At 38.3% G+C, this 24,330-nt stretch overlaps 1 protein-coding gene across 1 annotated transcript in view; it reads left to right on the top strand.

Annotated features, from left to right (window-relative positions):
• The window catches only part of RIN2 (Ras and Rab interactor 2), a 249,154-nt gene extending 232,322 nt beyond the window's left edge, over positions 1-16,832 (top strand). The window contains exons 10-13 of the mRNA XM_044663428.1: positions 1,041-1,346; positions 4,196-4,327; positions 10,436-10,599; positions 14,927-16,832. Of these exons, the coding sequence (XP_044519363.1) occupies positions 1,041-1,346; positions 4,196-4,327; positions 10,436-10,599; positions 14,927-15,253 (929 nt within the window). The 3' untranslated portion in view covers positions 15,254-16,832. The remainder of the gene's footprint in view (positions 1-1,040; positions 1,347-4,195; positions 4,328-10,435; positions 10,600-14,926) is intronic.
• Positions 16,833-24,330: the final 7,498 nt, after the last annotated feature.

Raw genomic sequence — 24,330 nt, forward strand, 5'->3', positions numbered from 1 at the left:
TTCCTTCTAATTATCTGTGTTCTTTTTTTATTTTATTTAAAAATTTTTTCCATGGTTACATAATTAATGTTGTCTCCCTTCCCTCTTCCCTCTCTCCTCCCAGAGTTGACTAGTAATTCCACTGGGTTATACATATATTATCACTCAACCCCTATTTCCATATTATTCATTTTTGTAATAGTCTTTTAAAACTAAAACCCCAAATCATATACTCATATAAACAAGTGAGAAATCATCTATTTTCTTCTGGATTTCTACTCTCATCGTTCTTTCTCTAGATTTGAATAGCGTTCTTTCTCATAGGTCCCTCAGAAGTGTCCTGGATCATTGCATTGCTATTAGCAGCAAAGTCAATTACAGTTGATCACCCTCCCCCCAATATTTCAGTTACTATGTATAATGTTCTCCCGTTTCTGCTTATTTCATTCTGCATCAGTTCATGTAGGTCTTTCTCATTCTTATAGAAATCAATCAAATCATCTATCTGTGTTCTTAATATTATCCTTCTGCTTCCTGAATGAGAGAATTGTTTTATGGTCATACCCTGTCTAACACTGTTAATTAGTTTCATGGAAATAGCATTAAGTAAAACCACATTACAGGGGATAGTTTTTTTCCAAAGGAGTGATGTTATAAGAACATGATTATCCAGGTAGTACTACATGATTTTTTTATAGTCTTAACAGTAGGCACAGTTATCCTGCATTAATGAGATTGTGAAAAGGCATTGTGTGATGCACTGGGGGGCCTTCATGAACTCTTAAAATAAGAGGACAAAAAAGTACAATCTCCCTTGCCATCAGGGACTTCTGACTATAAATAGGATCTGCTCCAAAAGAATAAAGCATAATGCAAGTTCCTAATACATATATTTTTACCTTTCATTTCCTCAAAAATACATTTAGAAATTCATTTATAAATATGATGTGAAAATGTCCAACTTGTTAATGGACAGTTTGTTTTCCTTGCTAGTCGTGTAGTATGGCATTTTATCCTTTTTAAGACTGTGAAACTGATCTTATTTGCATTTTCTTCTGTAGATGTAGTGCTAGAAAAGGCCATGCACAAGTGTATTCTGAAGCCTTTGAAGAGCCATGTGGAAGCCATGCTGAAGGATTTCCATACTGCTGATGGTTCATGGAAACAGTTAAAAGAGAACCTACAACTGGTCAGACAGAGGAACCCTCAGGACCTGGGTGTGTTTGCCCCAACTCCAGATTTTGTGGATGTAGAAAAGATCAAGGTCAAATTCATGACCATGCAGAAGATGTATTCGCCTGAAAAGAAAGTCATGCTGCTGCTAAGAGTCTGTAAATTAATCTACACAGTCATGGAGAATAACTCAGGTAAGGACTATACATAGATCAAAGCTACATCATTGCCATACTAGAGAACATTGGAAAAAATGGAACATTCCTCAAAATGATAAAAAGCATTTGTCTGAAACCTTCAGTAAGTATTAAATGTCATGGGGACAAACTTGAAGCCTTCTCAGTAAAATCAGGGGTAAAGTAAGGCTACTCACTTTTACCACTACTATGTATTGATTCTAAGATAGAAGGTAGGTGTCTAAAAACACTTTCTGTCTTAGAATCAATACTGTGTATAGGTTCCAAGACAGAAGAGAGGCACGGGCTTGGCAATAGGGGTTAAGTGACTTGCCCAAGGTCACATAGCCAGGAGGTGTCTGAGGCCAGGTTTGAACCTACCTCTTCCTGACTCTAGGTTCTTAATCCACTGTGCTACCTAGCTGCTCCTTAGAAGCATTTTTATTAGAGAAGTAGAACCCTTGTGGGGTAATGATGAGATCCAGTGTGTGACCATCCCTATGCCTGTGTGATAATGGTGCAAAGCACTTTGGAAAGCATTAAAGTGCTACGAAAATATGAGTTATTATAGAACTTGGGCCCTGTTATTAAGGAGATTATAATCAGTGGTGAGACATGTACACATTAAAAATTAAATAGCAGTATAAGACAATAATTAAAAAAAGAGAAATAGATGAACTTCATTTTACTTACTAATAAAGATGAACAAAGCCATGGATCCCTGATTTACATATGTACATGAAATCTTCCTGAATATCATTATAAACTTCTGCTTAGTGAATAGGGGAAGTACACAGGCTAGAAAATTAAAAGGTAATTTGAAGAAGGAAAAAACACTAAAATTTAAGTGTATAAGCAATTGGCACTGGAGCTAAGCCTTAAAGGAAAAAGTTTCTTAATTGTTGAGATTCAAGAGCTCAATTTCACATGGAAATAGTGTGTTTTAGGAATGGAGAATAGCTTGTGTGGCTTCATGGAGGTAGGAAGTTGAGTTAGTGCTAATAGTCTAGTCTGGTTGGTGGAGGGAAATAACTAAACTGGAAAAGGTGGATTGTATTCAGATTTTAGAGAACCTAAAACACCAATCTGAGGAGTCTGCATTTTATATTCTAGGCAAGTCAGAAATGTTTCAGACTGTTATATTTTTATTTTTTAGCAGAAGAATAACATGGTCAGATCTATGATTTAGGAAGACTTGGCAGTTTTATGGAAGGTATAGTAGAGGGAAGAATGAATGGAATTAGGGACTAGGCAAGGGGTGATATGGGCATGAATTTAGCAAATGGAAGGAAGCAAAGAAGGAAACAATTGTTAAGTGTCCACTTTGTTGCCAGTCACTGTTAAGTGCTTTACAAGGATCTTATTTGATCCTCAAAACAACCCTAGGAGGTAGGTACTATTATCATCCCCATTTACATTTGAGGAAATTGAGGCAAACAGGATCACAATGTGTCTGAATCTGGATTTGAAGCAAGACTTCCAGACTAAAGCAAGATAAAATTGTAGGGGGCAGCTGGGTGGCTCAGTGGATTGAGAGCCAGGCCTAGAAATTCAAATCTGGCCTCAGACACTTCCTAGCTGTGTGACCCTAGGCAAGTCACTTAACCCCCATTGCCTAGCCCTTACCACTCTTATGCCTTGGAGCCAATACACAATATTGACTCCAAGACGGAAGGGAAAGGTTTAAAAAAAAAAAAAGATAAAATTGTAAAAAGTTACTTAAGGCCTAGAAAGTCAAAATGACTTTCAGATAGTCACATAAATCATAAGAATCTTGGTGTAATTTGAATCCAAGTCTTCCTGACTCCAAGACCAACCACACCAAATTGCTTCACAGATATTAGTTGTTATGAATAATATGTTATGATAATATGAGATCTTTTCAAGAAGAACTATATATATATATTTTTAGTTTTATTTAATTGATTTAGAATATTTTTCCATGGTTACATGATTTATATTCTTTCCCTCCCCGTCTCCCACCCCCTCCTCCCATAGCCAATGAGCAATTCCACTGGGTTTTACATGTGTCATTGATCAAGACCTATTTCCATATTATTAATATTTGCGTTAGAGTGATTGTTTAGAGCCTACATTCCCAATCATATCCCCATCAACCCATGTGACCAGGCAGTTGTTTTTCTTCTGTATTTCTACTTCCACAAGGAACTATATTTTTTAAAAATACAGCTACTATTCAAATCAAGGGTATAAATAGAGACAACTTGGTACATTGGAAGGAACTCTGAATTTTGAGACAGAGGACATGGGTTCAAATCCACATTCTCCTACTTGGAGCCTTGTGACTTTGTACCTCAGTTTCCTTATCTATAAAATAAGGGAGTTGGTCTAGATGACTTTTCAACTATAAATCTTGATCTTCAATTTAACACAAATTTGTCCAATACTTACTATGTTCAAGGCTCTGGGGTAGATGTCAGAGTCCACAGAAATAGGACCCTGTCTCTTTTATATAGAGAAAAAGACTTCAACCATGTTCTTTGCTATCATACTGAATGTTCTCTCTGGGAGAATCGTTAGCCCAAAAAAACCCTGAATTTCAGTTGAGATTCCTAGAGGAAGAAAGACATGTTTTTTCATTTACTTATAGAACTTCCTGGTGAAATTGGTGGTATGGGATTGCAATAGAAGCTTACAAGAATATAGACTGTGGGGGAAGAGGAGAGAGAGGGTTGTGGGTGGATATAATCATTTCAGAGAATTTCAGAAACACCCACCACCACATACATAATGGCATGTTTCCCAAAAATGGCATTACTCTCTTAAAAGCATACTCGGCATATACATTCTAAGTAAAGACTGACCTTTGACAATGATTTTCTCTTTGTCTTCTTTCCCCATCCTAGGGAGGATGTATGGAGCAGATGACTTCTTGCCAGTATTGACCTATGTTGTAGCACAATGTGACATGCTTGAACTGGATACAGAAATTGAGTACATGATGGAGCTGCTAGATCCATCGTTATTGCATGGAGAAGGTAAAAACATGTTAATGAAGTAGCTTGGGATAGTGTTCTTTAAATCATGATGACTCACTCTCTATTGTATTAAGGGAAAGTACATTGCAGAAAATCAGAGTTTGATACAAGGAAGAAATTGGGATCATCCTTAGAACAGAAAGCTTTCATTTTATTTTTTGTCATGGACTCTTTCAGTAATCTGAAGCCTATATAAACTTTCTTAGAATAATGTTTTTAAATGCCTAAAACAAAGTGCATAAAATTATGAAGCACACCAATTATATTGAAATATAGTTATCAAAGATGTTCTTTGAAACACATTCACATACCTCAGGCTAAGAACCATTGTTTTAAAGTCAATTATTTCCACCAAGAGAAGTTAGATTTGTGAAACAGATGAAAGGCAATTCAGTTCTCTTCCTGTACCCTCCTTACCTAAATAGTCAAAACAGGATTCCCACATATACGTTGATGAGGTATCTTATAGGTAAGACAGGGACCGTTTGAATGCATTGATTTTTTAATCAGTAAAGCTTGATTTAGTATTGTCTTTATTAAATGGCCAGAAATTTTTCTGCTCTAGACATTTCAAAAATATACATGTAGTTCAGAATCATGTAATGTTCTCTCTAATTTTTTTTTTAAACCTTGCTCTCTGTCTTCATCTTGGTCTCTTCATACTCACCATAACCTCTCAGTTCTCTCCTCCTCACTAGCCACTCTCTCCTTTTCTCCCCATATTGACCCCTTGGTGAACCAATTCATCTCTTCCTCTCTTGAATCCCTACTCCCTTATCATATCTCCCTTGGCCCAAACAAGCCTCAGCCATGAATCACCCCCACACTTATCCAATTTGTTCCTACATATGTACTACTGAGTGAAGTTAGAGAAAAATGATGCCCGCTACAAATGTATGTTGCATGTCCCCACCTGGGCCCACACTGCTACTAATCACTTCAACTATACCTCTCTTCCCAGCTCACTATCTCACTCTCCACATCAGCCCTTCTAGACTTTTTCATCCCTCCTCAAAACTCTCATGGCACCTTCTCCCTCAACTCTGTCAGCTGAGAACTTTGCCTCGTGTTTTACAGAAAAAAGTAGAAACCATTCATTGTGAACTCCTTCTTTCCTCCTTTTTCATCTCATTTCTCATCTCACTTAGATACCTTCTGCCACTTTCTCCTCTTTCATTTGTCTTATATGATGAAGTAACCTTACTACTTACCAAGGCTAGCCCTTCTACCTGTTCAAGTGATCCCATCCCATCCTGTCTCCTCCTGTCTTATTATCCATCCATGCCTTAGGAATGATACCAAATATCAGTTCCAAGGCAAAAGAGTGGTAATGAATAAGCAAGGGAGTTAAGTGACTTGCCCAGGGCCATACAGCTAGAAATATCCAGAGTCAAATTTGAACCCAGGGCCTCCCTTCTCCAGGCCTGGCTCTCTATCCACTGAGCCACCTAACTGCCGCCTCACTCGCTATAATTTTTTTAAACCCTTATCTTCCATCTTAGAATCAATACTGTGTATTTGTTTCAGGCAGAAGAGAGGTAAGAGCAAGGCAATGGGGGTTAAGTGACTTGCTCAAGATCATACAATTAAGAAATGTCTGAGATCAGATGTGAACTTGGGACTGCCCATTTCCAGACCTAACTCTCCTCTAGGTGAACTAGCCATCCCCTCATTCTCTATTGTTTTTAAAATATCGTTTTCTTTGTAACAATGAAATTTGCTTTGGGCTCATTAAGGAAAGAGGTCAATGTTCTTCCACAGTAACTAGGAAATGTGTAATCCCAGCATTCAAACTACAAGAACCACTGAAAGTAGGCCAGGTCATAAATGACCAACAGCATTTGTCATCATTGGAAAATGTACCACCTCCTCCCACTTTCCAAAATCCATTCACAAATTCAGGCAGTTGAAGCTAGGACGGAACCTTTGATTTTGGCTTCAATGTGACTCCTCTTATTTCTATATCCTTCTGATTATTTTGCTTCATCCGCAGTATGAACCCTAACAGTAGAATGAGAGCCAGAAATCATCGTATACTGATTTCAGCTTAGTAATAATATCTTTAGTTCCTGTCCCACCAGAGAACCAGCTGATTCTGACCCTCTTTCTTCCTCTTGACCTGGTTTTTACTTGTTTCTCCTGACCACAAGCAGTACTTATAACTTTAGAATCAGGAATTCAGTGATGAATGAAGACACTTCCCCTCACTGTTTTCATCTCACCCTCCTTTGCTGGACAGGAAAAACCATATGGATTTGTCCCTAGAGACTAAAAGAAACACAATAATTTCCATGGCTCCATTTCCTTTCTTCTACTGCTTCATTATTACAATATAATACCAAATTAGGGGATGTGGAACCAGTAGCCATCAAAATGTCTATTTAGAAAGTGAGATTCTTGTGCAGTTGGGGGTGCCATGTGAAGGAATAAACATTCCCTATGGAAATTATCATTCCTTTTTTTTAAGGAGAGATATGTCCCTTATTTAAAGTGATTGGAAAGAAAAGAAGAAAATTAGAGAATGTTTATACTAAAGTAGATCTCATTCATTTGTGGCCTATATCTCCCATATGTCCTCCTGGGAACATTTAATTATCTTTTTACCTTTTTGCTACCCTCCCTTGTTCTGTCTGATTCATTTTGGTTTCAAGTGTAGGGGGATATAGTTGAAGCCACTACAGGAAGCAAGATTTCCTTTAAAATAGACCCTTTAGTTCTAGGCTGCTGACCACTGGTTATGAATTACTCATCCCAATCTTTATTTTGCTAAGCTAAACCTTTCATTAGTTTGTCGGGCAGGAAACTACAATTCTTTCTTGCTGATTAAGCATGTCTTAAGTTTTGTTGAAAAGATATCACATTTAAAAGATACCTTTTAAATGCTTTCTAGTAGCAGGGTAGTAGTTTTGCTAAAATATAACCTTTTTGTTTTTAAGCTTATTAAATTTAATTCCTTTGTGCTATATTATCTTGCTTTTTTCCTTGAATAGATGAGTTTTGTTTTGTTTTGTTTTTAAAACATTTATTAATATTTGTTCTTAACATGGTTACATGATTCATGCTCCTACTTTCCCCTTCACCCCCCGCACTCCCCCTCCACCCATGGCCGACGCACATTTCCACTGGTTTTAACGTGTGTCATTGATCAAGACCTATTTCCAAATTTTGTTAGTTGCATTGGTGGGATGGTTTCAAGTCTACATCCCCAATCATGTCCTCCTCAGCCCATGTGTTCAAGCAGTTGTTTTTCTTATATGTTTCCTCTCCTGCAGTCCTTCCTCTAAATGTGGGTAGCATTCTTTACCATAAATCCCTCAGAACTGTCCTGTGTCATTTGAATAGATGAGTTTTAAATTTTAAAAATTTTTCATAAGGGAAAAATGGCTTCTCTCCTCTCTGTTGACTTCCCTAAACTCTAATTCTCCATCATGTTCCACTCTCTCCACAAAATCTTTCCTGACTACTGTAGCCCACCCTCATTACTTCATTCTCTGGACTTCTGGAGCATTTTTGGCTGATGCCATGTCATCCTTCCAATTCACCCATTCTTCGTGGTGCACTGTGGTGCATTACTGTGTGCAGGGCACTGCGCTGGTCACTTTAGGAAACAGAGCTTGGGCTCATTTATTTTTAAAACATCACTCGAAAATGACACTATGCTAGAGTCCAGCAGGGCAGGTCGTAGGGGGGCAGTAAAATAACAAAAGAAGATCCCCAACTTCAAAAATCTTTCATTCTAGTGGGGAGAAATAAGATGTTACCTAACCTGCAGAACTGCTATAAACTTTAAAGTACTACACAAAAGTGATCTATCAAAGCATGTACTCCAAAAAAAAAAAAAAAACTCAACTGATACAAGACAGAATATAATATAAAAGCAAGAGTTCAGAGGAATGAAAAATCACTTGGTAGCTCAGAGGATCAGGGATGACTTCATGGAAGGGGTGATATTTGAGCTGAAACTTGAGAGAGGTTATTATTTTGATGGGCAGACAAGAAGAGTGTTTTAGACTTGGAGAATGACAGGAGCAAGCAGAAGAGCTTGCTTAGGTCCAGAGGGACTAGAGCATAGGGTACATGCAGGGGAATAGAAAATAAAATGGTGGAATTGTAGGTCAGAGACACACAGTCAGTAAATGGTTATTAAATACCTATTATGTACCAGACACTGTGCAGAGCACTGGGGATTCAAAGAAAGATGGAGCAGTCCCTGATGTCAAGAATCTCACAGTCCAATGGAGAAGACAACATGCAAGCAACTAAGCACAACCAAACTCTATACAAGATAAACTGGAAATAATCAGCCTAGGGAAGGTGCTAAAGTTAAGGTGGAGCTGAAAAGTCCTCCTGTACAATGTATGGGAAGTTAGAGCTAGAAGAAATTTTTAAGAACATCTCATCCAACCCCTTCATTTTAGAGATGAGGAAATAGTTTAAGTAGCTTAACACAGGTCAGATAGCAGACAGTAGTCAAGTTAAAATTGGACCCAGATTCCCTGATTCTGTGGAGGTTCTTAAAGGTTGGTTCATATAGAAAGTGCAAATAATTCCATTTGGCAGACAATTGGGAGCTAGAAAAAGATTTGAACAGGACAATCGAATGTGTCTTTGGGAAGATGAATCTGAAATACATAGGATAGTTTGGAGATTTTAGGTAATGGAGCCAGAAAGACCAATGTCAAGAAATAGAAAATGAAGGCATAAATTAGGGTAGTGAGAATGAGGAAAAGAAAGGATAGCTGTGAAAGAGCTTGTGGAAGCAGAATTGATGGGATTTAATGACTAAATTAGGTGTGGGTGGGAGGGAAACAGGAAAAAAAAAAAAGACCTTAAAAATAGCTGAGGTTTTGAGCCTGGATGACCACAATAATGGGGCTATTGGCAGAATAGGGAAGTCTGTAGTATAGTTGGTTTGGGGGATTAGATGATGAACTAAGTTTTGAACATGGAATGTCAAGTTTAGATAATGAAGTTATGAGATTCTTTAAGGACATCCAAGAGAGCATTTGCTCGTATAAGTCCTAACGTCTAACGACTTTCTTGTTTAAAAATATTTTTATTTCATTAAATATCTCTCAATTACATTTTTTAAATTTTCTGACTTTTTTTAAACCCTTACCTTCCATCATGGAGTCAATACTGTGTATTGGCTCCAAGGCAGAAGAGTGGTAAGGGTAGGCAATGCGTGTTAAGTGACTTGCCCAGGGTCACACAGCTAGGAAGTGTCTGAGGCCAGATTTGAATCTAGGACCTCCCATCTCTAGACCTGGTTCTCAATCCACTGAGCCACCTAGCTGCCCCTGCGACATTTGTTTTTTAAAGCTTTGAGTTCCAAAAATCTCTCCCTCCTTCCTGCCCCCTCTAAACCCCTGGAGAATACAAGTGATATACCAATTTATACATGATCTAGCACATCTTTCATTAAGTACCTGATGATAAAAAAAAGTCCTTAATTTAAAATACAGAACAATCAAGTAGGCAGAGCATCTCTGTAAGAAGAGCATCATGCTGGCCCCTGAGTAAGATAGAGTTCAGAAAAGGCACTGTTATGGTTCTGATTCTAGGTCAGACACAGGCAGGGGCCAGCTTGAACTAGCTCTTTTCAATGTGAATATTTATATCTCAGAAATCAGCAATTATCACAAATAAAGACTTGATTTATTACTTTGTTGATTGTCTAGAATTAAGAAAATGATGGAGAAAATATAATGCAGATTAAACCTAAAATTGAATTGTGAATTTTTGTAGGGCAAGTTGTTAAAACATTTACCAGCACAGCCCTATGTACAGGTTAGACTAGACATCCTGTCTAAGCCCTGAGAATATGTGATTCTATAACCATTCAATAAATTATCATTTCTACCCCCTAACTCAGGTGGACAAGAGATATGTGTGGTTACTAGTGATTCTGCTAAGCATTTTCTTTGTGAAGCAAACTCCTGGCATATCCCATTTATGTGCATATCTATACGAGTAAAGAAAAGATAACTGTTGAAGAAATGGAGGAGGTTCATTTTGGTGCAGTTTATGTACTTTTACCATAGAAAAGCTTGAATCCTTTCATTACTAAGCACTACCTGAAAAATCATCCATTGCTGTCTTTCACAGGAGGCTATTACTTGACCAGCGCCTATGGAGCACTTTCGTTAATAAAGAATTTTCAAGAAGAACAGGCAGCTCGCCTGCTGAGCTCAGAGACTAGAGACACCCTCAGGCAATGGCACAAGAGGAGAACAACGAATAGAACCATCCCATCTGTTGATGACTTTCAGGTATGGGGTTTGTGATGCAGGAAAATAGATTACTTATTTTGTCTCATTTTCAGCCCTGTAGGAAGGCAGCCAGTATCAGGGCTTGGCTCACATAGTACACTGGAAATGAAATTCCATGTGTTTCCGGCTTTTGTTGAAATGCCCAGGAGGGAAGAAGTATTTAAAAATACCCTATCTCCTTGAGTTTCACTTCTCTCTTTCCTTGTTTGTTAAAAATAAAATACTGGATTTGTTTCACTCAAAATGAAGTCAGGCCAAGGCGGAATTTAGTTCACTTAGAGTGCTAGCTGAAGAGTAAACTCTCAAGAGAGAAGTACTTAGCACATATAGTTGGGGAGAGGGACATCTCTGAAGGTGCCAACACCAAAACCTGGTCACTATGGCTGTCCCCTCTCTTTTAGCTGACAGCAAGCTGTGATTACTTTCCCCCACCTTATATTAGTTTCCTTCTATGTCAGTGACATAGTTGGGAGAATAACAGCTGTGATAGCAGCTGTGATCAGAAGTTGACTAGGGAAGACTGAGAAATCTCCTTCCTTGGTTTTCTTACTATTTTTAGTTTAGGATTTTCCATTAACAAGAGGATCTGGTGGGCTGGTGGGGCAGCTGGGTAGCTCAGTGGATTGAGAGCCAGACCTAGAGACGGGAGGTCCTAGGTTCAAATCTGACCTCAGACACTTCCCAGCTGTGTGACCCTGGGCAAGTCACTTAACCCCCATTGACTAGCCCTTACCACTCTTCAGAAGGTAAGGGTTTTAATTTTTAAAAAAAAGAGAGAGAGAATCTGAGCTTTAGGATTTTTCATTATAAATAAAAAACTGGTAACTTGAGCATTAAAATGGAAGAGAAGAATTAATATAGAACTGAAAGAAAGGGAAGGAAGAGGGGGGTGGGTCTGCTTTTTTTTTTAATAAACATTTATTAATATTTATATTTTAGAAAAGTTAACATGGTTACATGATTATGCTCTTACTTTCCCCTTCACCCTCCAACCACCCCCCTTCCCCTGGCCGATATGCATTTCCACTGGTTTTAACATGTGTCATTAATCAAGACCTATTTCCAAATTGTTGATAGTTGCATTGGTGTGGTACTTTCAATCCCCAATCATGTCCTCATCAACCCACGTATTCAAGTAGTTGATTTTCTTCTGTGTTTCCTCTCCTGCGGGTGGGTCTACTTTTGACTTTTAATCTGATATCAACAAAGAAATAATGTACAAATGCCTAGTTGTATTTTTTGAGATTTAATTTGAATTCTAAAATTTCCCAAGGTGGTGGTGTATGTATCTACTCCTGTTCCTTTTAAATCAGACCAAGGAAAGGAATGGAACTAAACTCAATTTGTTTCCCTGCCTCCTCATCTTGCTTCTTTTTTTTTTTTTCTTCTTTTTTTAGTCCTTCCATTCCTCTTAAAATAGCTGAGAGTTCAGTTTTGATCAGCGTTGGCTATCCTTTAATAGGCAAAATCAGCAAGTTGGATACCATATTTATCTTCTAAGAAATTTCTTAATGGGCACGTGAATTTGAAAAGGAAGGCTGCATCTTTTCCCTTGTGGATCACAAAAAGACTTTAAAGAAATGCTCCAAATGTCTGATGACTTAGACTCATGCTCTTAGACTCTTGCAATGTGTTCATCTTCCTCAGGCGACATATTAGAGGGCATATGGCTCTTTATCAGACAGAGAAGTTGAAGAGCTCACCCTTTCCCTCTTTCTTTTTTTTTCCTTCAGATAAACTCTTACCTTCAGTCTTAGTATTGACTCTTAAGACAGAAGAGCAGTAAGGGCTGGGCAATTGGAGTTAAGTGACTTACCCAGGTTCACACAGCTGGGAAGTATCTGAAGTCATATTTGAGCCCAGGTCCTTCTTACTCCAAACCTGGCACTCTATCCACTGTGCTACCTAGCTGATCCCTGCAATTTCCTTCTACACTTCACTTTATAAAAGCATCCTCACCTTTGTTACGATTAAAAATGGTAAAGGCTGATATTATAAGAGAAGATTTGGAGATTGTGAAGCTTTAGATTTAAAATGACGATTTTCATTATTTAGCTTATTCAGCAAATAAAAAGTTCAATGCAAAAGCAGCACTTTAGGGTTTAAAACCTCTAAATTGTTAACAAATTGGTATGGATGATAGTAAAAAACATTTACTGATCTTTCTTTTTTTTATTCTGATCTAAGCTATGATTTCATTGATGTAAAGCAGTGATTCCCAAACTTTTTTGGCCTACTGCCCCCTTTCTAGAAAAAATATTACTTAGCCCCCTGGAAATTAATTTTTTTTAAATTTTAATAGCAATTAATAGGAAAGATAAATGCACCTGTGGCCATCACCACCTCCCTGGATCGCTGCAGCACCCACCAGGGGGCGGTGGTGCCCACTTTGGGAATCGCTGATGTAGAGAATGACTAATAAAAAATCCCTTGCCCCCCTTACACATGTCCACACAATCTCTGCAATTTATAGTCTTAGAGAATTATCTGAAGCATTCAGAGTAACTTGACCCAGGGACACAAAGTCAGTATTAATCAGAAGAAGGACTTGAGAAAAGGTCCTTCCTGTCTCAAAGACCAGCTTTACAGACACTGTGGCATGCCAGTTCCATGTTCAGATGTTTTATATTTTTCAAAAAATTCTCATCAATGTTATCTCATGGATCCTGACATTAACCCTATGGTGTAGAAAAGACAAATATTGTTATTGTTCTGATTTAGCAGATGTAGAAACTTGAGATTTTGGAAACCTTAACATATTTGTCAAAATTCTGAGGGACTTATAAGAGAGAATGCTATCTGCATCCAGAGAAAGAACTATGGGAGTAGAAACACAGAAGAAAAATATTTACTTGATCACATGGTTTGATGAGGACATGCCTTGGATGTAGGCTCTAAATGATCGCTCTAGGCAAATATGAATAACATGGAAATAGGTTTTGAATAACGATACATGTAAAACCCAGTGGAATTGCTTGTTGGCTACAGGAGGTGGGAGGGAAGGGGGAGAGAAAGAACATGAATCATGTAACCATGGAAAAATAGCCGAAATTAAATAAATAAATAAATTTCAAGGAGGAAAAAAAGGTATTTGTCTAAAGTCCCAAGGCCAGAAATGTGCAAGAAATGGGAACAAAAACCTAGATCTTTTTGCCAATTTATGCTGCTATTTAATAATAGCACAAGGCAAGAATTGCTTCTGGTTAGGATTAATACACTTTTTTTCATTCTCATGTGACATATCATCAGCCGCTGCATGTCAGATTTGTGTTGGTAGAATCATGTACTCCTTTGGACTTCAATGACATTACATATATAACCCTCTGGAGACGTGTAATTGAGCCCCCTCGCCTGCCTCGCCCCCAGTCCAAAGCCGTAATTTGCCTCCAGTGTAAATAATGAAAACTTATGTGTTTATGTATACATGTCTATACTCACTGAGGGCTTGTTTTTCTTAAAATACACTTGCCAATGTTCTATTTTTAATCAATTTATCTCTCTCACCTCTATCCCAAGAAGATGAAGTGGCCAAAGAAAATTATTTTATAGTTAGTCAAATAATATTTGACAAAACACAAAATAGATATGTAAAGTTAACATTAAATCTTTGAACTTGAACTTGCTGATTTGGGCATTCGCTGCTTAAAGAAAGTGATGGTAGCAGTAACAGGAATGGGGATTAAGAGTAACAAAATCAAAGGAAAGAGAATGCGGGCTCAACTTGAGATGTTTCAAAGCTCAAAGTATAAACATTTGGTGTTTGACAAATTTGCCAATAATCATTATTGCTGATATGCACTGAGTGCATATACACATACACATACACACAAATATGAGGAGGCGTATTTGCCAGCTAGCCTTGACTTTCTTTGTCCCTCAGATGATACTTTATACCATAAAATACACAATGTAGAAATGTGTTTCCTTGAGTCTCCACTTGAACTTGGAGAAGCAAAGTTGTTTTTTTTAAAGGCAAAATATAAAATGGGCCCCCATCCCTATAATTTAGGCACCAGATTTCTGACAAGTGAGGAAGTCGTTACCCAGGGCCTTGAAATGGCTCCCTGCCCTTATTGATTCCCCAGAAACATTTTCCTTCTAGTGAAATACTTTCTCTCCCAGACACTAAAATTAAAAAAAAAAAATTGGTAGAAGATGTACCAGGCACATCTTGACAAATTCAGAACGTACCCCATGAAAACACAGTTTAATTTGATGGTTAAATAAATGCCTGCTTCATACAAGTTGAGCCAGGAAAATGGGCTGTTGCTCTTCTCTCCATGTAGTCCTGACTTTGTTTGTGGTTGTCTGTTTTCCCATGCTACAGAATTATCTCCGAGTTGCCTTCCAGGAAGTCAACAGCGGTTGCACAGGGAAGACCTTACTGGTGAGGCCCTACATCACTACTGAGGATGTGTGTCAACTCTGTGCTGAGAAGTTTAAAGTAGAGGACCCCGAGGAGTACAGCCTCTTTCTTTTCGTTGATGAAACTTGGCAGCAGCTGGCAGAAGACACTTATCCCCAGAAAATCAAGGCTGAACTGCACAGTCGGCCACAACCTCATGTCTTCCACTTTGTCTACAAACGAATCAAGAGCGATCCTTATGGAGTCATTTTCCCGAATAATGAAGATGAAAACGTCTCCGCGTCCTAGAAGGATACAGGGTTCTTCCCAATAGTACACATGAGCTATTGATGGGAGTGTCTCTTTCTTGGCAGGCACATGCCTGAGGTTCGTAAAAGGCAGGCTCCACTCTTGCACAGTGGCCAAGCTGTGGGTAGTGTCCAGTCTCTTGCTCAGTGGCCAAGCCACGGTTAGTGTCCAGTCTCTTGCTCAGTGGCCAGTCTGTGAGTAGTGCTTATTGTGAATATGCATACAGCAGCTGTGGCCGGGATTCCCTTATTCCCTTCAGCCACGCTGTGTCCATGCAAAAAGTGAGCTGAGTTTCTTGGAATGTTCGGTCCTTTGGTGTCCTTCAGACTCTTGATTTCTGCAGCATCCTGAGGTTTCTTCTTTATCTACCCTTTAGACAGGTTTATTTTGATTTAAAAAACATATGTGTATATGCTGGATAAACTTGTTGTCTAGTCTATTACTCTCTTGATTTCACCAGCAGGTGTTTGACAAGACTGTCCGATGCAGTGCATCACTTAACTCTCACAGTTCTATGGATGGTTGCATCATCCTTTCCTACAACTAATATTTTTTTTTATAAAAAGCCTGTTTTTATATTTCATAGAAATTTTTATAGCAGTTGCAGGTAAACTGTCAGGGTTGGTTTTTAAAATATTTTTGTAACTATAAAATATTCTATAATTATGCATGTGATTTTTAACATTTAATATACAAAAAAAAATAAATCTCTTGCTGGTTTTAGAGTATTGCATTAAGAAGTCCCTCTTTTCTGTAACTGGACATTTGGACATTTTTTTTTAAAGGAGAGACTGCTGGGTTTCTTTAAGCAACTTGTGTCACTGACACTGGCCTCTGAATGCCTGTAGGTAAATCCTGATGTACTGTTATCTTGAGTTTTGTTCATGCACAGTGTGTTTTGGTTTTGGTTTTGGTTTTAATAAACAAGTGATGCTAAGAATAATGGAAGAACTGAATGTAGAGAAAGGAAGAGGGAGAATGTATAGAACCTAACCTAGGAATGAATGTTAGTCTGCTGGTTCAGGCTCTTTGCAGAATGTGGGGAAAGGAGAGGGAAGGAACCATGTCTGCTTAAAGTACTGTAAATATGCATTGTGATTTGGCGATATCTGCCTTGGATGTGATTTACTTTCATAAAGAATTTTCAAAAACCAACCAAGAAAATTGATGATAACACTAATGCTCTTTCCCAGTAAATCAAAGCTAACGGCATCAAACTGTTCAGGCTTAAAAACAAGAATATGTACCAATTGATGCTGTTTGGAGGAAAAGGGCTACCTAAAAAGCCAATGAAAAGCCCCTTTGAGTTGCAGAAATATATATTGAAATAAAATTTGCGTGTGCTTGTAAGACCTGTTTAAGAAAATCACGGTTCTTCTGTCAGTGTCTAAATTCAGGTAATTACAAGAATGCAGATCTGCTACATGTAAAAGATGTGTAGCTCTCTTTTACTCGGGAGTATCTGTACCTTTTTTTTTTTTTTTTGCATTGGTTTTGTCACATATCTGAAAATGTCAGCACATTCTGTGTTGTATTCCCTTGTGTAAATGATTAAGAATGGATTTTGCACATAATACATTTTAATACTGTATAATAGTCATGTGTGGAAATTTATTTTTTTATAATTCTGCCGATTGCTTCACTTTCTTCAGCAATTTCCCATAACCATGCGCCATACAAATATCAGAAGTTGTTTCCCGTGTTTGTGGCTGGATAACTACATAAAGGTGTGAAAGGAATTTTTACTCCCTTTGTCTATTTTAAGTTAATCAATCAAGAACTTGAAGTACCCCTACTTAAATGAGGCACTTGGTGAGTCAGAATGAATCTTAATCCCAGAAAAAGCCTCCTCTTCAACCAAATTCATCCTAAAATGCCTCCTCAGGAGTCCTTGGGCTGGCTTTTTTTCCACATCAATTCCTGTCTCTCTGCCACTTCACAGGAACCAATCACAGCCTCCCAATTTGCCTATCAACAGGGGTGGGGGGGCGGGGCAGTGCTTATGGCCCTTTAGGGTATGAACTTTCTTTGTTAGTGACTTACTAAGTGTTAAATTGGGGTACTTTATTGATTAACTTAAAACAGACAAAGGGAATACAAATTCCCCTTTCACTAAGGGAAATACTAATATACAGAATGAAGAGCTCAAGGAACACTCTTATGATCCAGAAAGGATGCTAGCTAGCCTTGGTGTTGGGGAGATCTGAGTTCACCACACAAAAATGACTTTACTTCTCAGTACCTTGCACAACTCTAAATTAAAGAAGAGTCGACAATCTGTAACAATGGAAAGACTTTCTATCCTGGGAGCTCCCATCATGCTTGAAATTTTGAAAATTACCTCAAAAAAAATCCAGACGAAGGTCAATGTAAACTCAGGAATTCTCTGTCTTTCAGCAACAAATAGCTCAGCAATATATTAAAATCAGGGCACATGCTCAAAGGTGGCTTTCGTCTCTACTCCAATTAATATCTCTACACTCTGGCATGTTCGTGCTTAATATTTAACAAATTAAATGAAAATCATAGCCACCAAAACCTGAACAAAATTATACTACTATGTGCTTTTTTTTTTAACATGGTTACATGATTCATGCTCCACCTTTCCCCTTCAAACCGCCCCCCCCCCCCGCACCCCCCTCATGGCCGATGCGCATTTCCACTAGTTTTGTCATGTGTCCTTGATCAAGACCAATTTCCAAATTGTTGGTAGTTGCATTGGTGTGGTAGTTTCGAGTCCACACCCTCAATCATGTCCACCCCGACCCATGCGTTCAAGCAGTTGTTTTTCTTATATGTTTCCTCTCCTGCAGTCCTTCCTCTGAATGTGGGTAGCATCTTTACCATAAATCCCTCAGAATTGTCCTGGGTCATTGCATTGCTGCTGGTACAGAGGTCCATTACATTCAATTTTACCACAGTATATCAGTCTCTGTGTATAGAGTTCTTCTGGCTCTGCTCCTTTCGCTCTGCATCAGTTCCCGGAGGTCTCTCCAGTTTGCCTGGAACTTCTCCAGTTTATTATTCCCTTTTACTATGTGCTTTTTTAATAAAGCAAGGCGTCCCAAAAAGACCTAATGTGGTTTTAAACTTTAATAACTCAAAATTGCACCAAGACTTTTGGGACACCCTACCTTTTTGCAACATTTAGGTCCTTTATTAGAGGTTCCAGCATTGAGATGCCCTCTTCTGGACAACTTAGACATGACATCTTTTCTCCCATTAAAAACTTCATGTTTGTCATTCAAAAAATTTAATTCAAGAAAAACTCATTAATATAAAGAAGGTTAGAAATAGAATCATAGAATGCTGGTGCTAAAAATCTTACCCGTATTACTCTTTTAGAGATAAGAAAACAGAGGTGAAGTGCCTTGCCTCATTTAATCAAGAAAAAACTGGTGGATTTTAATATTTGACCTAAGGAATCTTAGATAATAGAATGCAAGAGATCAGAACAAGAGGATGTGATGTGAGCAGAAGAAAACATCACAAGACCATTCCTTGATCTGGCTGCCATTGAGCAATGTTTCCTTTTTAAAATTACAACATAACATGTGTCTCCACTTTTTCCCCCATGCAGACATTTCTCACTTCTCAAATTGCCAGGAAACAGGCTGCAGTAAAATTTGGAAGGGATAAAAAGATAGTAAAAAAAATATACATGCTAGGTGGAGGAAGAGAATGAATCACCAAATATAAAATGTTATGAAATGTGGATAATAGACCAGAAGGACATTCAATACCAAGTGCGTTATCAGATAACCCCCTCCTCAGGATCCAGAAGTTTTAAAAACCAACCCCAAGTGCTTAAAAGAGTTTAGTTTCGATGTGGAAGTCACTGAAAGAAATAAGAAAGCCAGGAAATGCAAATTATAACTATTTTCATTCATAGAAATTCTAACTTGCTGTCACTTTGTTTCTTTCAAGCTCATAGCTTTGTGTTCAAAAACTACCTCAGGAAAGGAAGGAAACTAGCATTTATCATGTGCTTACCTTGTGCCAAATGCTTTACAAATATCTCATTTGATCCTCACAACAACCTGGAAGGTAGATTCTATTATTCCTAATTTACAACTGAGGAAACTTAAGTAGTAAGTTTCTGAGACCTGATATGAACTCAAGTCTTCCTGACTCTGGGTTTAGTGCCCAATCCATTGGCCCACTGATTGTCTCTACTTCCCATTCCTCGAGGGAAGAGCACCTTAATGATGATCCATGTGATCTTGAAATACCTGAAGTCTCTGGAAGACGTCCAGAAGTATTCTGGAAGAAGTATTCCCCAAATCCAAAGGAATACTTAATGACATCATAGCTCTCTCCATGCAAGTTCTTCTGGCAGTTTTTATAGCTCATTTATAGAATGACAGTTGAAAATCATTTCTTTAGTTGAGACCTCTTACTCCCCTGATACTCTTGCTTTCAAAGACATTACTATGAAAACAATTATATAGAAAGATCACGAACACTAGAAAATAAAGGTATACCACCTAAGGCTTTTCTCCAGATTAAGTTCTAGATTTTAAAGCCCTGGCCAACTCCCACCCCACCCCCCAAATGTCTTAAAAGAACTTTTGAAATTTTAAACATTAAATACATATTTCACACTACTTCATAGTTAATACAAATGCACAATTTCATATCCCTAACAAATATGCATGTGAATATAATGCAAAGAAGAAGAAGACTAAGTGATATAAACTCCCAGCGACCATTTTAGAGAATCAAAAATGAATGTCATTATCGTTAATAACAAGTTAGTCATGAGACGTGGCTGAAATGGAATATGACATGGAGTCATTAGAATATGAATTCAGATCCTGCCTTAATTATGTATGAGTAAGCTTCTTAACCTCTTCAAACCTCAGTTTCCTCATTTGTAAATAAGTATAATAATACCTTTAGCACTTATCTCAAAGGGTCTTGAAGGTCAGATGAGATCATAGAATCTTAAGAGTTGGAAGGGACCAAATCATTTTATATATAACCAGAGATTTTCCCAGTTTTGAATATTTCTGAAACCTAACTATATGAATTCTGGGATTTGTCATCCCTTGACATACAAGGAAGATGGAGAGGAATGCTTGTCAGTGCATGAAAACATTCTGAATGATGTACTCAACAGTGAATGTACCTCATACAAAAGGCAAAGCCACAAATCAAAACTTTGTTTCCCAGGTCCAGGTTGCAGAACACACCCCTTTCTTAGTCCATATTGGTCATTCCTACATCTAGGCAAGAAAATTTTAACATTCCACCCAAGAGACTTCTGGTCCCATTGAAAAGTGGATGATTCCTCTTCTTTCTCTGAGAACTTATCTCACAAGAGAATGGTAAATTCAGATCCTAAACGCCTAAGCCAAATTGACCTCACCTTTCCTAAGGAAGAAAAAATGTCCTCTTTTGGGGAGACGTGAGTCTATGAATCCTAAGCTTTCTTGACCTAATGCTAGTTGGAATCATGTTTATTTGGAGCAGCTTCCCACATGAGATTTGGCCAAAGGAGAGCATCCTGTCTTTCTTCCCAATCTCTCAAGGTTTTAGGAATAAGCATCCCCCCCCCCCCAACAGCACATACCTCTAACTATCAGAGAAAAACTAAGTATTTTGTGATGCAAATTGTGAGACTTGCAGATGTCTTCATTGACATTTATCACACATATTTTTAAACCTAATGGGTGTGGCTGAAGCTTGCAAAACTTAATCCTTGGGATCTGCAAAAAGCTGGGGAAGTGCTCTAACTTCTCCTTCTCCCTCTGACTGCAGATGGCAGAGATTTACTTCCAAATATCTCCAAGTAGTTCCTAATCCTGGTTATTTTTCATAAAAAACTATGATCAGTCATAACCTATATGATTTATGTGTTATTAATTTCATTCAGAGGGGCTATATCAAAGAAGGCTAATAAATGATATGATGTATGGTATGCAGAAATAAAGGACAAATCTATTTAAATATCACCCTGTCAATAAGCTTTTATTAAATGCCTACTATATTTCCAAGAAGCGTGCTAAACACTGGAGATACAAAGAAAGAAAAAAAGACTGTCGTAGGGTAGAAGGAATTATTTTTCTCTCATTCCCCCTGCTGAAATCAAGAGGTAATCTTATAGATTTGATTTTTATCATTAAGAGCTCATAAGCTGCTAAAATAAATGGAGATATTAAATACAGTTTGGAGATTATTTACCCTAAGCCATGTAGAAAGACTAAGTAAATAGACTTAGATGATAGAACAGGTTTGGGGAAGAATTGGAAGCTTTGCTCTGAGGCAGAGTCTCAGGCATATCTAGTTACTCATCCTTCTTTTCTTTTGAGGCTATTGTGCTTGTCACTGCGAGGCACTGACTAAGAGGAGAGGCCTTTTTACTAAAGAGAAGCAGGCCTGGCTAAGAAAGGAGTTGAAGCAGGTTGAGGGTCAGTAAGTAAATGGAACCAAAGTCCAAATTCCTAAGACAAAAAAAAGAGTAGGCCTTCACCTTAAACCTACAAACCTTGCCAGACAGCTCTATCTACTGGGCATATGGATGCTAAAAGTGAAGTCCCAGGAAGGAGATTAAATTATAGCTAGTAAGCAGCAGTCACCAGAGTTTGAATCTGTCCTCTAAATTTAAATACTGCCCTCTTTCCACTATACCACATTAAAATGACTCTACAGAAAAAACAATTAGCATTAAGTGGAAATGAATGTCTTTTTTCTTTTAACCTTTGCCTTCTATCTTAGAATCTGAGTAGATTACTTAGAATACTCAGTATCCGTTCCAAAGCAGAAGAGCCCTATAAGGGCTAGGCATGTAGGGGTAAGTGACTTGCCTAGAGTCACACATATAGGAAGTGTCTAAGGCCAGCATGTCTTCTATCTAATATAGCTCAACTCATGAAATAAGAGACTTTTGTTATGTATTAAAATAAGGAAAATTAATTTAAACAATGGAATTCTGCCCCTGTCTACCATATGTTAGCTACAGATACAAAAATCCAAATGTTAAGTTTTCTGTAGATTTAAGGGTACATGAGTGTGAGTGGCTTCTGCAAGAAATACATCAAAGCTCTCTGGTTCTGTTCGCCGTACCATCATCCTCCCAGGAATCCAGGACTCTTAATTTAAGTGTTGTCTTTGACTCCTCACTCTCACTCCCCATATCTGATTAATTGCAAAGTCCTGTCATTTCTACCTTCGTAACATCTTTTGTATGTGCCCCTTCTCTCCTCTGACACCAAGACCCTCATCATCTCATGCTTGAACAGTAGCCTGCTGGTTGGTGTCCCTATGTCAAGTCTTTCCCAATTCTTATTCACCCTCCATTCATCTAAAAACTGATCTTCATAAAGAGAATGTCTAATTACAGCACCTTTCTCCTCCCCATTCAATAAACTCCAGGAGTACCCCATTATTTCTAGGATCAAATCTTTTAAAAACTTTCTTCACCTGGCCCCTTCCTAACTTCCTAACCTTACACTTTTTCTCTGTAATCCTGTAATATTGGCCTCCTTATTGTCCTTCACACACAAAACCTCATCTTGCTGCCCTTCTCTCCAGGCACACAAATACCACCCTAGTTCATGCCTTTACTACCTCTCACTCAGACTATTGCAGTAATTTATTAATTGGTCTCCCTGCCTCAAGTCTCTCCCTACTCCCTATCCTATTTACACAGCTGCCAAAATGATCCCTAAAGTATAGGTTTGACAGGGTTATTCTCAGCATATTCCAGTGGCTCCCTAATACCTCCAGGATCAAATATAAGGTCTTCTGTTTGGCATCTAAGATTTTTTACAACCTTGCTTCTTGCTACCTTTCCAGTCTTCTGAATTCAATCTATTTAACAATATTTGACAACTACAGACAGCACTTCTCCTCCTCCCATCTCAGGGCCTTTGCACTGACTTCTCCAATCCTGGAATGTTTTTCCTCCTCATTTCTGCCTCTTGGCATCCCTGGCTTCCTCTAAGACTTACTTCAAACACCCCCTTCTTCATGAGGCTTTTCCTGTTCTCTTTATTATTTTGAGTCTTCCGCTCTAAGTGCATTCCCCTTCTATTCTGCATGTGGGGTATGTGTGTGTGTGTGTGTGTGTGTATCTATGTAACTTTTGTTTTTCCCATCCTGTCCTGTCATCTGAGTTGTAATATATTGAGGTCAAAATCTTTTCCTCTTGTTACCCCTTCCTCACCTAATTAGCCTGATCCCTCCCTAGTCTATATAGTCTTCTATCCTATTTCCCTTTATGCCCCCACGACTTCAGCTCTATTAATAACAAACTGCTTTATCTTATTTGTCTGGAATTAATGGAAATATGGCTCCCAATGAAATATACTACATCCCTCTCACCCCTTGCAGGCCCAAGTGCTTCTCTCATACTCTCTAAAAAGCAGAAGAAGTAGGTATACCATGTCACTGGACACTGCCAGGTCCAGACCATCTCTTTGCCACCCCACCACTATTCATCAGCCTCTCCTCCTTTGAAGTTCACTCCATCCACCTAAAACATCCAGGACAAATCTTATCACAGCCATATATTGGCCTCCAGCTTGTTTTCCCCTCCTTCCTCAAGGGGTCTAATATCTGATTCAGTATTCATTTCAAACTCAAACCCTACCCTCATATTCAGTGACTTCAATATATGTATCAATATATTTTATATATTTTTATATATTTTCCAGCACTATAGTGTTCCAGTTGAACTCCTATGATCTACCTGAAGTTTCACTTCAGCCAACCATATATAAGGGGTAAAAATTATGGACTAAATTATTTAAGAGTAGGGTCACCAGGAATTGATTACTCAATTCCAAATTAAAGACTCAAGTCAGAATGACTTTTATGATAGTTTATTTACAAATAGGAAGAACGAAAGCAAGGAAAATGAGAAAGCGAAAGATAATTACTCCAGCCTGGTCCGAACCAGGCAGGGCTTCAGAGGCCCCAGCAAAGGGGGGACACAAAGGCTAAGTAAACAAGTCTTCTAGCCACAAGGCCTCCTCCAAGACAAGAGGCCTCTCCAGAGGCTAGTGCCTCCAGAAAAGCCAAAGAAAGGGAGTCAGCCTTTTCACTCACCCACATGGCAGTCCAAAAGGAAC

This window comes from Gracilinanus agilis, chromosome 2 (genome assembly GCF_016433145.1).
Source record: "Gracilinanus agilis isolate LMUSP501 chromosome 2, AgileGrace, whole genome shotgun sequence".
NCBI lineage: Eukaryota > Metazoa > Chordata > Mammalia > Didelphimorphia > Didelphidae > Gracilinanus > Gracilinanus agilis.